The sequence below is a fragment of the Apium graveolens genome, chromosome 8 (assembly GCF_009905375.1).
Source record: "Apium graveolens cultivar Ventura chromosome 8, ASM990537v1, whole genome shotgun sequence".
NCBI lineage: Eukaryota > Viridiplantae > Streptophyta > Magnoliopsida > Apiales > Apiaceae > Apium > Apium graveolens.
The window spans coordinates 1,310,669-1,327,131 of record NC_133654.1 but is presented as its reverse complement, the minus strand read 5'-3'; the positions used below and the strand labels follow the sequence as shown (position 1 = coordinate 1,327,131).

The following is a 16,463-nucleotide window of genomic DNA, read 5'->3' as shown; positions in this document are numbered from 1 at the left end:
ATTCGAAGGTTAAATACAAAATCAACACGAAATCTCGATCATGTATTTTCGTGTTCGTGTACTTTCGTGTCATGTAACAAAAATACAAATACAAACACTACATTTTTCTGTCATTTCAAGTCGTGTAAGTCGTGTCCAAAACAGTCGGCTGTGCTTGGAGCAGTAACCAGTTCCGTTACGTCAAGCAAAGTAGCAAACTTAAAGAAAAGAATTGTTCCACCTGTTACCCCTTTGTTTTGACAACACTCTCGTCCTTCCACGTGTACACCACGTGTCACGATTCCATGCATCACCACTTCCAATTCCAACACGTGTTACCTATTCCGTTCAATAAGGCCACTACAAAATCTTCATATCCGAACCAAAACCAACACAACATTTGTTACAAAAATTTCCCAAAATAAAACACACACAAAACACGCACAAAAATTACAAAATGGCTAATGCAAGCGATGAGTTCCGGCTAGCATCTTCCGGCATAGACCACGAAGGAAGACTACCGAGAAAATACACCGGAGACGGCCAAGGTGCCAAGAAAAATATATCTCCACCGGTGGAATGGTACAACGTGCCGGCGGAGACGAAGACGTTGGCTCTGGTGGTTGAAGATATAGATGCACCTGATCCGAGCGGGCCGATGGTGCCGTGGGTGTGTTGGGTGGTGGTTAACATACCACCCACGCTGAAGGGCTTGCCGGAAGGGTTTTCCGGTAAGGAGGAAGAGAAAGGCGGTGATTATGTTAATATTAAAGAGGGGAATAATGATTTTAAGGTTCCGGGTTGGGGTGGCCCGAAGGTTCCGTCTCCGGGCCACCGGTTTGAGTTTAAGCTTTACGCTTTGGATGATGAGCTTCGTCTTGGAAACAAGGTGAGTATTGTTGCATGTTTTTTCTTATTTCTTTTTAGGTTAAATATCAAATTTATTATCGATTAATTTGATATCTCAAATTGGTCATTTTTCATATAAAAATACTAAATTTTAGTGATAAATTTGAGATATCGTTGGCTTTTGACCTGCTCAAAAAGTAGTCAATTTGAGACCCACCGACTTTTCAAGTCGCTAATTTGAGACAATAATTTGAAATTTTACTAATTATATAGTGGTCAATTTTATAATTAACCCTATCTTTTTTTTAATTAGCAATTTAGAAGGATGTCGTAAATTATAATATATTTTTTTAAATTGTTTTGCAGGTTACGAAAGACAAGGTGATGGATGCAATAGAAGGCCATGTTCTTGGTGAAGCTCTTTTGACCGCAATTTTTTGAGTTATATGGCAGTGATCTGAGTTTATGGATTTACGAATTTTGTTTTGATTAACAACTTTGTAGTGTCTGTGAGTACGTGACTCTTTGTATAATTTGATTTATACAAATCTCATATATTTACAATACAATATGTATGTTCTGCAATATGTTCTGCAACATGAACATTTATGTTCTGCAAACTAAACATGTTTTGTAGAATATATATTTTTGCAATGTTCTGCTTGTAAAATGTATGCAATCTACAAGATTTTTGATAGAATAGTGATGTTTGTCGAAAAATAATATGTTTTGCAATATTTTAAGTTATATTTTAGTTGCAGAACATATATGGACTCCGAGGACTCCAATTAAAGGTGGACTCCATAGAACTTTACTCTTGTATGTTGGGTTGAGTTCTATGGAGTCCACCTTTTTATCAGAGTCCTCGGAGTCCATTTACGTTCTGCAAATAAAATATATTGTAAAACGTGTTATTTTACAAAACATGTTACACAAATAGCATAACTTCAACAAAATCATGCAAATATCATATATTTACGGTACAATATGTATGTTCTGCAATATGTTCTGCAACATGAACATTTATGTTCTGCAAACTAAACATGTTTTGTAGAATATATATTTTTGCAATGTTCTGCTTGTAAAATGTATGCAATCTACAAGATTTTTGATAGAATAGTGATGTTTGTCGAAAAATAATATGTTTTGCAATATTTTAAGCTATATTTTAGTTGCAGAACATATATGGACTCCGAGGACTCCAATTAAAGGTGGACTCCATAGAACTTTACTCTTGTATGTTGGGTTGAGTTCTATGGAGTCCACCTTTTTATCGGAGTCCTCGGAGTCCATTTACGTTCTGCAAATAAAATATATTGTAAAACGTGTTATTTTACAAAACATGTTACACAAATAGCATAACTTCAACAAAATCATGCAAATATCATATATTTACGGTACAATATGTATGTTCTGCAATATGTTCTGCAACATGAACATTTATGTTCTGCAAACTAAACATGTTTTGTAGAATATATATTTTTGCAATGTTCTGCTTGTAAAATGTATGCAATCTACAAGATTTTTGATAGAATAGTGATGTTTGTCGAAAAATAATATGTTTTGCAATATTTTAAGCTATATTTTAGTTGCAGAACATATATGGACTCCGAGGACTCCAATTAAAGGTGGACTCCATAGAACTTTACTCATTGTATGTTTTACCCTTATATTTCCTATAATCTGATATCCGGAATATAAATTTAATCGATCCGAAAATTATTCGAACTGAAAATTAATCGAAAATGATTTGAAAGATCAAATTGGAGGCGCATAAAATTGAGTCATATATTATTCGAACCAAATGTGATTCGAAATGAGCAAAATTGATATTTAAAAGTATTTTATATTTATGTTAATATTATTATTTAATAATATAATATATTATGTTAAAAGTATTATATTTAATAAAAAATATTTTTTTTAGTCTCATAAATTGAAAAAAATGAATAAATTATGATTTGAAGATATCCGTATCGAATTTAATCTGAACCGAATTTGTCTGATTGTTATACGAATTTCATCCGCTTTAAATTCAAAAAAAACTTGGAACATAATCATATCTAATTCAATCGAATCCGATTGATTTCCAATTATATCTTAATTAGATGTGGAGCTGATACGAAATTAATCCAATCTACATATGTCAGCATAGCATGTTTAGTAAATAAAAAGTAAGAAAGTAGTTGATGTCCCTTTAGGATTTTTTTAATCTTAAATTACCTTATTCATATCTTATTTCAATATAAATATAAAAGTAATTTCTAAATTATTCATATATATTATTTTCAAAGTTTGATTTTTTAAAACTTATCTTGATTCTCATTTTTCAATATAATAAATAAGGGTATTTGGTAGAAAAACTTATCCGGCTAACCTTTTTCTTTAATATATTTATAATTTTTTAAAAAATGATATTTAATATGGGACGGAGGTAGTATATTAATATATTTGACTTATAAATTGTATGTATTTATTTAAATTTTGTTTTGAATAATAATTTAAATAACATTTTATATATTTAAAAGAATCTAAGAACATATGAACTTTCTAGTCATTTTTACACAATCTTGGATACGGCTCTCATATAATTTTCTCAACACTCTGAAGTGTGTGGTAATCAAAATTAGTTTCCACCATTATCTGCAAATTCTATATATTATCCACTACTATATTAGTAAATGCTTTTTTCTATATTTTGCGTGCATAAATTGTTTATTGACAATAATTTACTTTAAATTATCCGTTGATACAAAACTTCTTGACTCCGAGTATTCACAATTGAAGGAAATAAATGAACAAAAATCATACAAACTAAATATTAATTTCACATGGTTTTTGTATGTTTGTAAAGTTCATAACCAAGGAATGTGAAAAGCTTAGATGTATAATTCTATCTTTTGGTAAAGTAACCTTTTTTTTGACTAATATGACTTATAAACTTACAAATGAGTATCTATTTTCAATAATTTTCGGGGGAACCAGAGTCGAACCCAGAACCTGAGACGACAGAGGATAAACTCCTTACCACTGGAGCTATCCAATCGTGGTCAAGTAACCTTAATCTTTTAACTTAATGTTTAGGATGTATAAATCTTTTTTGACCTTCAATTGAAATTCAAAAATTGCACTACATGAGTTTGAAAAGAATAAATATGACGAGACTTGTAATATAGTTTTATTTACCAACCGCTCTGGATGTTTGGGCATCGACATTGTCACCCATTATCAGATTTTAAGATTTGAACCGGTAATTTGTAATTCATAAATTTTAATTTTCATCAATTTACGCGTACTTAGACTTTTGTAAGTAAAAAGGTTCGCGTTCTTTAATTTTTTGAATTTTTAAGGTACGCATTCTTTAATTCTTGAATTTCCGGTTTATTATTTATATGTATTTTTTCGCATTTTATATTTGTTAAACACGACATTGTCTTGCGCTAAATTGAGTGTTTTCACGAAAAAAGTCTTCCTACTCTTTCGGGCAGGGACATGACTGCACATATCTTATCCTTCTTAGATCCAGTTCTAAGCGAGATATATTGTATATGTTTGTCTGGTTTGTAATATAGTTTTATACATAATTTATTTTTTGCATATTCATTTTTTTATAGAAGATCATGAAAATAACTTAAAAAAATATGATGATCGTAGTTCAGCCGAGTATGTGTTTCGTAGAATATATGTTATCCGTCCGATTGAATATTCGTTATCTCCCCTCTTTATGGATTTAAAGATTGAGATTTCGATTAACAGAGTGGAAAAAGAAATAACATACTAGAAATAAGTAGGTGATTTGTTTCATAATCATTTCACACACATGTTTTAAATTTTTAAAGTTAAAATAAAATTAAAGATATCCTAGGCAATTTAAACTGGACTAACATCACTTAAAACAATAATATTATAATTGACTATATCACATAAAATTATTGTTAACACAATGTCGAAATCGCATACATTGAGATTTGAATAACGGCATCACAACTATATATGTACATGTTAGATATCAGTTATAAACATGTCAAAAGTGTAAAATTCCAACGAGTGAATAATTTTTGATTGTGAAAAATGAGCTCTTTCAATTCACTACCGTTCCAAATTCGATTTGGGCTTTTCAGTTTCCGAAAATATTAATAAATTCCTCTTTTTTTGCTAAATTAATAAATTCCTCTTAACGGATCTAACAATGAATAAACTCAAATATAACTAATAAAAATATAACAAAACACCTCAACAAAGACACGACAAACACAACAAAAGAACAGACACGCTAACACCCAAAAAATAGGTTTATTGAAGTAAAACTAACAATTTAAAAAATAAATAAAGAAGTTGAAGTTTTTTATCGAAAGAAACCCAATAAAAGATCCTCATCTAGGAAAAATAAAGACTAAGAATAGGAGAAGTCTCTTCAATACTATAACAGTATAACTTGTATAACTTGTATCATTTGATTTTAATTTATGTTTTTCAGGTTCTACACATCTATTTGATTTTTTCTGGAATTATATAATTTATTTTAATTTATGTTTTTCAGGTTCTACCCATCTATTTTTGCAATTAATTCAAGTTCTTATAAACATAATTAAAGTGATTTTGTAACTTAATATTTATATACATGTTAATTGTTGAGACATAAGTTCGTCATTAACTTGTAAATTATAAATTACCCCTTTATATATATATATCTAGTGTAGAGTATGATTTTGTCATATACTTTTTTAATCTAGGCATAGAGCATGACTGGTTAAAGTCATTAGACATACCTAACTCATCAATTTGTGGCAAACAAAATTAGTTTCCACCGATATATGCAAATTTAATAAATTATCGTTTTGTTTGTACATAAGTTTTTTAATATTATAATTTAGCATGATTTTTATAGTTTCTTTTGAATTTCTGTCAACGCAAATTGAACCTATGATAGATTCCGACAAGTCTAAGAATTGAAGCAAATTTATGTACATAAATCATATAAACCAAATATTTACTTCACATCTTATGCATGTTAGTACACTTTAAACGATTTATGCATGATTTTTATATAATTGCCTTGAAGGAAATTTGTGCATATAAATTATATAAACCAAATATTTATTTCACATCTTATGCATGTTAGTACGCTTCAAACATATTATGCATGATTTTGTTATGGTTGTCAATATTAAATATATTTCAACGAATGTACGATGTTAGTTGTATAATTTTATATTTTTAATGAAAAAACCCAAATCTTTAACTTAATTTATAAATATATAGGATTAAACCTTTTTACGACTTTCAATAAGAATTGAAAGTTTGAGTTATATGAGGTTTAGGCGGTTATTAGGATTATCAAAACAAAGGTGAATAAATAAAATCAGATTAATAAATTAGTAATAGAGTTTCATACACCATTTATATATCTTTGACATATTTGCTGATATATTGATTTTAAGAGAAATTAATTGAATAATAAAAAGTCATATGTCATTTATAAAAGTAATCGAGTCGAACAAATATACAATAAATTATATCGATGATTAATCTAACCTCCATGGAAATCTATACATATTTATCTGTGTCATTGTCATATCTAGTTTGAACTATCGATCGTAAATGTAATTCAAAAGATTTTTTTATCACTAAATCAAAATCTTGAAAATTTTGAGTATCTATTATCCCAGACATTAAATTATACCAAACTCTCACAAAAACAGACTAAATAAATTCAAATGTATTGAGAACAACTCTAAAAAAGAAAAGATTTAATTGAAATTAACAATTTGAAAAGTCGGAAATCCTTGTGTAAGGGAATACAACAAAGAAATATTTATATCCATAGTTTAATTATATTTGTATGAGTTATATATGAATTAAAAGTTAATTAATCATATGATATATTTATAATTATCGAATAAAATATGATATATTGATAAAATAGCTCATTAATTTGATACATATTATACAAATTTCCGAAAATGATTTCACAGGAAGATGGATATCAATAAGGAGTTTGTGATCAATAAGATTAGATTAAATGTTGACAATCGGAGACACTTGTTGCAAAATATAAGAGTGTTTTTCATTCATTCGGGGTTAGAGGTAATTGAAGCATCTAAAAATCGAAGATTAATTCTTGTATATATGTCCCATGTGAGTACAATTGTGTATATAGAGATTTGTTTCTTTCATTTTTATTGCTTTTATAATTATATTAATTTTATCATTTTCATTATTTTTTATTTTATTATATACTATTTTATCGTGCACTAAGTCTTACATAGACCGCCTTCAAATAAGAACATTATCTTTATATATCTTATCCAGTGTCATAAAAACAGCCTGCCTATTTTTAAAATAAATATATGATTTATGTATATCTTACCTTCTGAGTAATGTTCTAAAGTAGATATATATGATTTGATTTGGGTTTACAGTTTAATATTGTCACAAAATTTCTTTTAATTGTATGTTTTTTATAGTATCTCATATTTAATATATAAGATGCTACTAGATCAAGGTTGTTAAGGGCATGGTCGAGTTGATGAAAAATTAATCGCGCATGATGATTATTTAAGTCATAATTTTTATTTCTAGATTTGAGGGCATGAGTTGATGACAAACAAACTAATCGTATATGAGAGATTACTTAAATTATGATTTTTATTTCTAAGTTAGGGAGTCATGAGTTGATAATAACAAATTAATTACGCATTATTATTTAAAGCATAATCTTCATAATTTTTAGTTTAGACTTTAGAACATGACATGAGTTAATGCTGAATAACGAAACTAATCATGTATGATTTTCATTTTTAATCTAGATCATGACCAATTAAATATATGATTTTCATTTTTAATCTAGATCATGACCAATTAAATACATGATTTTAATTTTTAATCTAGATCATGACCAATTAATACCAAATGACTCGACTCCCTCTGACAACTAAATTGTGGTAAACAAAATTAGTTTCCATTGATATCTCCAAATTTATTAAATTATCGACTATATTTATACATAGTTTTTTAATATTAGATTTTTCCGTGATCTTTATAGTTCAATAGACCGGAGTTTTTTTTAAAATTTCCTTCGACACAAAACCTAATATTGATTCCGACAAGTCTAAGAGTTGAAGGAAATTTATGCACATAAATCATACAAACCAAATATTTATTTCACATCTTAAATATTGCATGATTTTTTGTATGATTGTTAAGGTTAATATACCCCCAATGAACTAGAGAAGCTAGTTGTATATTTTTTTTGGTGAGGAAATTTTAATATTTAAATTAATTATATAATTATCAAAGATATTATTTTTTCTAATTTCTTCTCAATTACGATTTTATTATTTTCTAGAAATATCTGTAAAAATACGGTGCAACTAGATATTGCACTAGATATATCGAGTTTTTAGGTTGTACTTGAGGTTGATTTTGGTTAAATTCGAGTTTGCATTTAGCTGTAGAAGTCCATGGAGGTTTGCATCTAGTCATAGAAACACTGGATTTTTGCGAAAAAAAATGAAAATATTATATTTGTGAAAAAATAAATTAAAAACAATTCTTTTACAAATATTTTAAAATAATGTTATTATTTTTGCGAAAATTTTTACGGACTTCCAATAATAATTGAAAATTTGAGTTACATACATGGGTCATAGGCAGTTATTAGGATATTTAGACCTGAATTACATGCATGGATTATTAGAATCGAGTTACATGGGTCATAATTTAGTCGACCGTCGTTTATATTTAGGTAAAATATACATTCTAAATTTAATAAAGTTTTTTTTTTATTATAATTTGTTATCTCTTTACTTTGCACACTAGTAATTTTAGTAAACTTTAGAAGCAAACTTAAACTAATAGTTATTTGCTATATTGAGACAATTTTTATAATTTTTTATTTGCAATTTAGATCTAATAATATGATGATTAAATAACGAATAAAATGTACATTTACGAGATAGACGAATAAATCAATTTCGTAATTGGTAGGTTTTTTTTTATCGTAGTTAACCCGCAACCGCTAATTTTCGGATTTATATTGGATAAACTTTACGGGATCACGCAATAATCTGCGAATCACGTGATCCAAGATAAACCGCATTTAAGCGACAGACTCCGACTCAGGAGACATTATCATAAATTTCTTCCAGTAAAATTCGAACATGTGATCAAGAACATAATTATCCTCTATTTAACCAACTGAGTCAACACTTGCGAGCACGTAATTGGTAGACTTAGGTGGTGTATTCATTTCAGATTTTAAAGAATTGATAATAATCCATTGATTTTGGAAGATTTTCGTTGATTTTAATTGTTCGTGGATTTTGACAGAGTTGATTGAAAAATCTTGCAGAGTCTTGCTGATTTTGTGAAATTTTCCACAAATCCTTCAAAATTTCCTGTATTTTAAAGAGATTTCAAAAAATTAAAAATGAACTAACAAATCCATTAAAATCCACAACTTTTCCAAATAAAAAAAAAAATCCACTGATTTTTGAATACCATCAGATTTTGATGGACTTTCAAAAATCCAAATTGAATACCGTCAGAATTTAGTAATTTAGTAGACGTTTTAAAATCTAAATTGAATACACTTAGATTTTAAAAGACTTTTTCTAATTTTTATTGAATACCATCAGATTTCAAAGGATTTTTTAAAATCAAAATTGAATAACTCTTGATTTCAAGAATCCAAAAAAATCTTTTAAATTCTTAATTAAATACACCCCTCTTAATTTATTCTTCAAAATGAACTATAAAGCACTTTTTCAATGACAATATTTTGTAAATTTGACTTTCCATAAACAATATTAAACTCCCAATTCCCATCCATAACTACTTTTTGACTTTGTCTGAAAAAAGTCATAATTTTTCTGACAAAATCTAATATTCCAAAATAAACAGGCAAGGTTTTAAAAAACCCTCATTTTCAAAACCCTGAAATCCAATTCTCCAAAACCGAACCCGTTTTTCGTTAAATCACCTTATAATTAGCTTTTGCAAATTTTGGATTCTAGGTATTGAAATTACCCATAATTTAATCTGAGGCATGAGTTTTCGAGGAAGCGAAGCTAGGTCGAACAGCATAATGAATGTAGAGGTCTCTTATGGAGGCACCTGGTTGGACCTCGCTGTCACTTCTTATGCCACTTTCGGTATTCATTCTTTTTCCCTCCCATAAACATGCATACGTATAGGCTCGCGCTCATGTGAGTACAGTTTGTGCTGCAATTTAAGAAAATTGCAGAACAATATAGCTATGAATTAAATAGTGCGAAACAATTGTTCTCGTTAGCTAGTTGTAACAAATTGTTCTCGATATGTATAATTACAATTTTAAATGATTACCGGAAAATATAAGATCATGTAAATGGTTATTCTCTAGCATCTTGAAATTTTAGAGTAATTGGTTCCTTGACATGGTATCAGAGCTCGGTATCCGAGCTCGGTATCAGATGACTCAAGTTCGATAATATAAGATCCTGTAAAGCCATTCTCTAGCACCTTGACGTTTCAGAGTAACTGGTTCCTTGACATTCAGAACCTTGAGTTTTTATGCTTGGTTTCACCTTATAGATTTGCTTTTAGATCATTCTCACGTTCTTACCTTTTAAATTTCAATTTAGTTCTCTTGTAATATAGTGCACATCTGTTTGTTGCTATTTATATGAGATCTTATGCAGTACTATGTATGTATGCAGGCGAAAAGAATAATGAATCACCTGTTTCCTTTATCTACTCGTATACACTCTAAACATAAGTTGTTAATCATGATAGTTCTACTTGTGACACTTCACTATGTTCATGTAATATGCTGTCCTTGTCTTAAAGCACATGATCTACTATGTTGTGTCTATATGGTTTCAGTAATTCAAGCTTGCCGTTTACTATAGGCCTTTGTTGATATTACTTATGATTTGTCAAGGTTCTGCATCATGTTAGATTAGGCTTCATTACTGATCCAGAATCCAGATAAAACATTCCAGATTAGTAACCTTTGTCTAAGTTTGTCTAAATGTTATCTGTTTTAGTTCTATCGTTTACTCTCAGGCATTTTAGTAGTTCTCCTAACGAATTGATATGTTTCTTCTTTGGGTTTGGGGAAGCCTTTTGCCTTGTTTTCTTTGTTGATTTCAGATGTTAATGTTTCGACCTCATGAATCTTTTAGGAAATGTAATGAGATAGTTGTATTTGTACAATTATAGTCTTGAGAGGAATCCTATATTCAGCCAACTTAAGTTTGAGCTTGCGTATTCTGGATTTTATATTTACTAGATTGCCTCTTTGACCTGTAGGGGATTTGAAAAAGATCATTGCCAAAAAAACTGGTTTGGCGCCTGAGAGCCAAAAGCTGTTCTTCAGAGGTATCGAGGAAAGAGATGAAGAATGTATGAAAATGGCAGGATTGAAGAACAATTCAAAGCTGTTGCTCAGGAACTCAGCTAGAAATAGGGTCGAAGAGGTTTCAACTAGCAATGATAGGAAAGAAGAGGTGAAGGTGACTCAAATATCACAAGGTTCTGAGCTTGTTGCTGAAGTCAAAGAAGACAATGATAATCTAGCAGCACAGGCATGTATAAGATTTTTGTTTTGCCAAATATTATCAAGATCTTTTGACGTCTGCTGAGGCTCATTTCTTTTGGTTTTGTGCAGGTCAGTGCATTAGAAACGGTAATATGTGATGGACACAAGGTTCTTGAGAATGATATTAATTTTGTAATGGAGATGCTCGAAAGACAGTTGCTGAAATTGGATGAAATCAAAGCCGAAGGAGAAGGGAAAGTTCAGCGGAAGATGGAGGTGACTATAATAAACTTTCCCTCTTTTTTTATTAATCATTTTAACTCTCAGAGATGCAGCCTGCACTTCAATCAATTAACTTCTGTTTCAAAGTTTGCATTGATCCATTTATTTCCCAAAAGAGGCTCTTTGGAGGAAACAAAAAATGCGACAGTGCTCCCCTTTTATAACATTTCATAATGAATATAGCTCTTGATTGCATATCGATGATACTACATGATTTAACTTATGTTAAAAATTTCACTTCAGGTGTGCCGTGTCCAAAGTCTCTTGGATACAGCGGATGATCTCAAGAGGAGGAACTCGGGCTCAAATGCTATGAGCAGTGATGATAGAGCCTCAGTCAGATACACATACTCTAAACGTACTAAAATGGATGTCTAGGCTATCTAACTGATAATCCCAAATCAAGTAAGTTATATTGAAAAATCATATACGCTATATTTGATAATTATTATAAAATCGGGGAGATTGAATTGGTATCTGCTGTATTGGAAAGTATAGAATGTGAAAGAATAGATTGTCAAGGTATGAGTGTGTGTGAGGCTGGCAGAAATTGATTTGTATTGAGATACTCTTGCGGAGAGTACCAGGCTACCAGGTCTCTCGAGTACCTGGATATTTATCTTTCTGAAATTATAATCAACAAAGCACACACAATTCTTTTATATTTCCTGTATATTGTTGATATAGTTGCTGATTCATATCTAGGGTTCTATCAAGTGACAGTGTACCAGAAGACATGGCAAAGTAAATACAAATATCAGTGTTTGCACCATCAAGTGTTTTTGTTGACTCAAGTAGCTCAAGATTTTTGAGCTAAAAGAATTGCTGTCTGTTTGAGATGTTACATACAAAAATGAATAATACAACACACATCTATAGCCCTAAATGCATAAACCTGAACAGGAGAAGCTCCTTGGTTACAAGTTGATGGTTACTCCTCTAGCAGCAGCTAAGCCATTACCATATGCTGTAGGTGTGGATTGTTCTGTAAACACTGATCCATTCCAGTTTCCGTGTTTGGAAGGATCATACCTTTCTCCATCACCCCAAAGGGCATATGCTTCTTCCCCGTGAGCTGCATCATCGCCAATATTGAGTTGCTCATCAGGCATTCGTAAAGGTATGAACACTTTTATGACCAAAAGAATAATGGTTGTCGATATGATGTTCCAGCCAATCACAAATAATGCTGCTACCAATTGTTTTAGAAACTGCACTCCTCCTTTTCCACCATAAAATGCACCCCTTGATTCTGTGACAGGTAATATGAGCCTGCAGAGATCTGGTTCAGCTAGTAGTCCAGTTAGAAGTCCACCCAACAGGCCAGCAACTGCATGTGTGTGAAACACTCCTAGTGTGTCATCCACCTAAAAACACGATAGATAGTTCCCATTAGTACAAGTTGTCATGTGCATGGTGTCTGCAACCAGTTATGTCAAAATCAAGTTCTATGGCTAATGAAATTTCATTAGTCTTTCAGTGTTTCAGTGATTGTGAAAGATGTATCTTCTATCAACTAGATTACAAATTATACTTGTTTCTAAGATTTTGAAATTTAGCCTAACCACCGGCCTATAGTATGAAATGTATGGTGAGGCAAACATGAATTATGGCAGACAACCCAACACCAGTTGGTATAGTGGTATCTTTCTGACTCCTTTTACGGGGTGTCGGAGGTTCAAATCTTATCAAAGACAAGGCGGGTGTGTGAGTGTGTTTAACTCACGAAAAAAAAGAATTATGGCAAACAGAGGAATGCACCATCATGACAGGAGCCAACAACTTGGGCAGACAAAAGAATTTCCCAACAGGAGTCAAAACTTGGGGCAGGCAGAACAATTAACACATGTATTTGGACTAATTCAATGATTAAGACTCTTAATTAAGCTGGCAATAGTAGTTAGCTTTCTACAATTAATAATTAGAGCAGATAATTACCTGCTGTAGCAAAATAGACTTTTTATGAAGAATCATCATTGTGTACCATGGAACACTACCAGAAAGTATTCCCATCACTATTGCAGCCCAAGATTGAACCAAACCTGCGTGTTCAACAAACATTTGCACCCTTCGTTATTTACATTTTTCTCCCGAATCGAATCCCAAAATTGTTAAAAGAAAATTCGTAACATTGTATAAAAGTCCGAGGACAAAACCTAAATATGCGCTAAAGCGTTTTTTTGCTAATTAATCACAAACGCAAACGCCAGGAGTCAAACTCGTGACCACCCATAAGAGAGACACGAGCTCAACCACTACACCAACACTTTGTTGGCAACTGCGCTAAAGTGTTGTATGTACGATAACTGATATAGACAACACCTTGGCAACTGCGCTAAAGTGTTGTATGTACGATAACCGATATAGACAGCACCTAAAACACGGTCAAGTGATATTAATAAAGTATACAACCGTCCACTTATTGTTGCAGGCAACCTGGTGTGCAGGGCTTCCGTTCTAAAACGACTTAAAGTCAAGTTGAAGTTGAAATTTGATTTAATTTTGTAGTTGTTAGAGCTTGGTTGCTTGAATGTACAGTCATTGTTCTATAGGTTTTCAAACATGACTGATAAATTTACACGTAAAAATTTGACGAATTCAATGTCTCAACTGATTTTTGATTCGAGTCTCAACCCTGAACTTAATTACACAAGACATGATCTAGAACTGGACCTGACAATACTGATATACGATCCGTGAATACGGTACGAAACGACACCATTTAATTATCTATTGCATTTTTTATCAATTAATATTTTCGTATATAATCCGTGTACTTTAGTGTACTAAAGCGGGTAAACACGAGTATATTAGTTCCGGGTTAGTGTCACCAAATTGGTACACGAATTCAAATCCGTGTCGGGTTCGGATTTAAGATTTGGTACACGAAAACACGAAAGTACATAGAACGTTTATACACAACACGAAACGTTGTCCGCAAACATACCTCGACCTTTTGTTGCAGCGAGAAAAAATGCCTTAAAAACTCCTAACCTTATTGACGCCTTAAGTTTGTTACAATAAATACTTTTCGGGAACCATTATAAATTTGTGTGTTTAGCAAGTGAGTAAATTCGAGCCAAATCATAAGAGAAGCTCGAATCGAATCTGAATGCGGCTCTATTCATGACATACAACTACCCATTATCCCAAATTGTAATAGCACTCAACCTAACTTGACCCTACAATTGTTGTCACATGAGTTGAACGCACAAATAATTTGAATAGTCGTCTGTCTAGAACAACATTGACTAATCTAACTTCAAATGCAAAACACGAATGTATTTTTAGATTGTATTCGTGTTCACACACTGGACAAACCCTTAAACGTACCTGCTGCAGGAGTGATGCATACGAGGCCTGTCATCATGCCTTGAACAGCTCCAACAACCGATGGCTTTCCGAAGTAGAAAACATCGAGACATGTCCACACAAGAAGGCTTGTTGCAGCGCAAATATTTGTGTTTAGTACAGCTATAGATGAGGCTATGTTAGCTGCATAAGGCGCTCCACCGTTGAAACCTGACCAGCCCATCCATAGGAGCCCTGCTCCACAAAGCATTAGTAACACATTGTTCGGTGGAAACCTTTCTCTGTCAAGTTTACTCCTCGGTCCAACCTGCAATAAATCGATAATTCATTCGTATTACAAAAATTACATTAATTGATCGTGTGGAGACGATAGGCCATAGATAATCAGGCTCAAAAGAACATTACAAAAGCCTAAGGAAAGGGCACCCCAGGCCCAAACTGGGGTGGTACCCGAGACACGTGGTAGGTAGTCAAAATGTCTGTCTCATGTTATCAGAAATGGGACAACAACATCGGAGTTCTTAGAGACGTGTGTGCGAGTAGAATTAAGGCCTAAGCGCAGTGAAATTTACCCAATAAGCAGCTACTAAACCCGCGATCCCGGAAGAAAGATGAATGACATAGCCACCAGAGTAATCAATAACGCCCCAGTGAAAAAGAAAGCCACCGCCCCAAAGACTAAACGCACCAACCGTATACGAAAAAATGAGCCAAAGCGGCACAAAAGCCATCCAGGCACGAATGTTCATCCGTGCAAGCACTGATCCCGCTAGTAAAATCATGGTGATCGCAGCAAACTGGAACTGAAAATAAACCAGGGTGGCCATGGGATAGAATGGCTCGATAGTCGGGGTCTCTAACGTACCATTCTTATAATAATGTGTGCTTTCGGGCACTTTAGCCTGGCCAAGAAGATATTTTTGGCCTAAAGCAGGCGCGCCTTTGCCCCAGAAGGGCAAAAGCTTGTCACCGAATGCCATTCGGTAACAAACAAGTACCCAACAGAGGAGTACCATAGCAAAGGCGTAAAGAGCCATGAATGCAGAGTTAACAGCCCATTTTTTCTTGACAATGCTCGCGTAAATTATGACTAAACCAGGCATGCTTTGCAGTCCAACTAGCGTTGCTGCGGTTAATTGCCATGCATTGTCTCCTTTGTTAAGCCATGCAGGTACTGCTGGTAAATGTTCTTGGTATGCTCCTGGAGTTGCCATTTTTGAGGCCTTTTGCTAGCTAACTAGTTTTGTTTTTTTTGGTTTTGAATTGGGGAAAGGCTTTGCATTATAATGGGGAGGTGTGGTGGGGTTTAAGTGAGGAAAAATGAAGCAGACAGAGGGGTAGCAACATGGAAAACAATAATGAAAATGCAGATATTTTTGAATTTTTTAGTATTTTTTGTGCGCGTCGTGTGACACGAAATTTCTATTATTTGGCCATTTCGGAAAAGTTAAGATATATGCAGGTGGTTATTATGACCAATATTAGAAAAAAAATCATCCATTAACTTGAATAACCT

At 32.2% G+C, this 16,463-nt stretch overlaps 3 protein-coding genes across 3 annotated transcripts; 2 read left to right on the top strand and 1 right to left on the bottom strand.

Annotated features, from left to right (window-relative positions):
* The first annotated feature begins 355 nt into the window (after positions 1–355).
* On the top strand, positions 356–1,397 carry LOC141676741 (uncharacterized). The gene is made up of 2 exons (XM_074482448.1): positions 356–868; positions 1,195–1,397. The coding sequence occupies exons 1-2, from the start codon at positions 437–439 to the stop codon at positions 1,267–1,269; spliced, it is 507 nt and encodes a 168-aa protein (XP_074338549.1). The 5' UTR covers positions 356–436; the 3' UTR covers positions 1,270–1,397.
* An 8,400-nt stretch (positions 1,398–9,797) lies between these two features.
* On the top strand, positions 9,798–12,334 carry LOC141677697 (BAG family molecular chaperone regulator 4-like). Its single transcript, XM_074483736.1, has 4 exons — positions 9,798–9,983; positions 11,125–11,399; positions 11,483–11,629; positions 11,879–12,334. The coding sequence occupies exons 1-4, from the start codon at positions 9,878–9,880 to the stop codon at positions 12,011–12,013; spliced, it is 663 nt and encodes a 220-aa protein (XP_074339837.1). The 5' UTR covers positions 9,798–9,877; the 3' UTR covers positions 12,014–12,334.
* Positions 12,335–12,380: 46 nt separating this feature from the next.
* LOC141677696 (ammonium transporter 2-like) lies at positions 12,381–16,259 on the bottom strand. The gene is made up of 4 exons (XM_074483734.1): positions 15,520–16,259; positions 14,969–15,254; positions 13,574–13,677; positions 12,381–13,002 (listed from the first exon to the last, which is right to left on the bottom strand). The coding sequence occupies exons 1-4, from the start codon at positions 16,159–16,161 to the stop codon at positions 12,553–12,555; spliced, it is 1,482 nt and encodes a 493-aa protein (XP_074339835.1). The 5' UTR covers positions 16,162–16,259; the 3' UTR covers positions 12,381–12,552.
* Between the last annotated feature and the right edge of the window lie 204 nt (positions 16,260–16,463).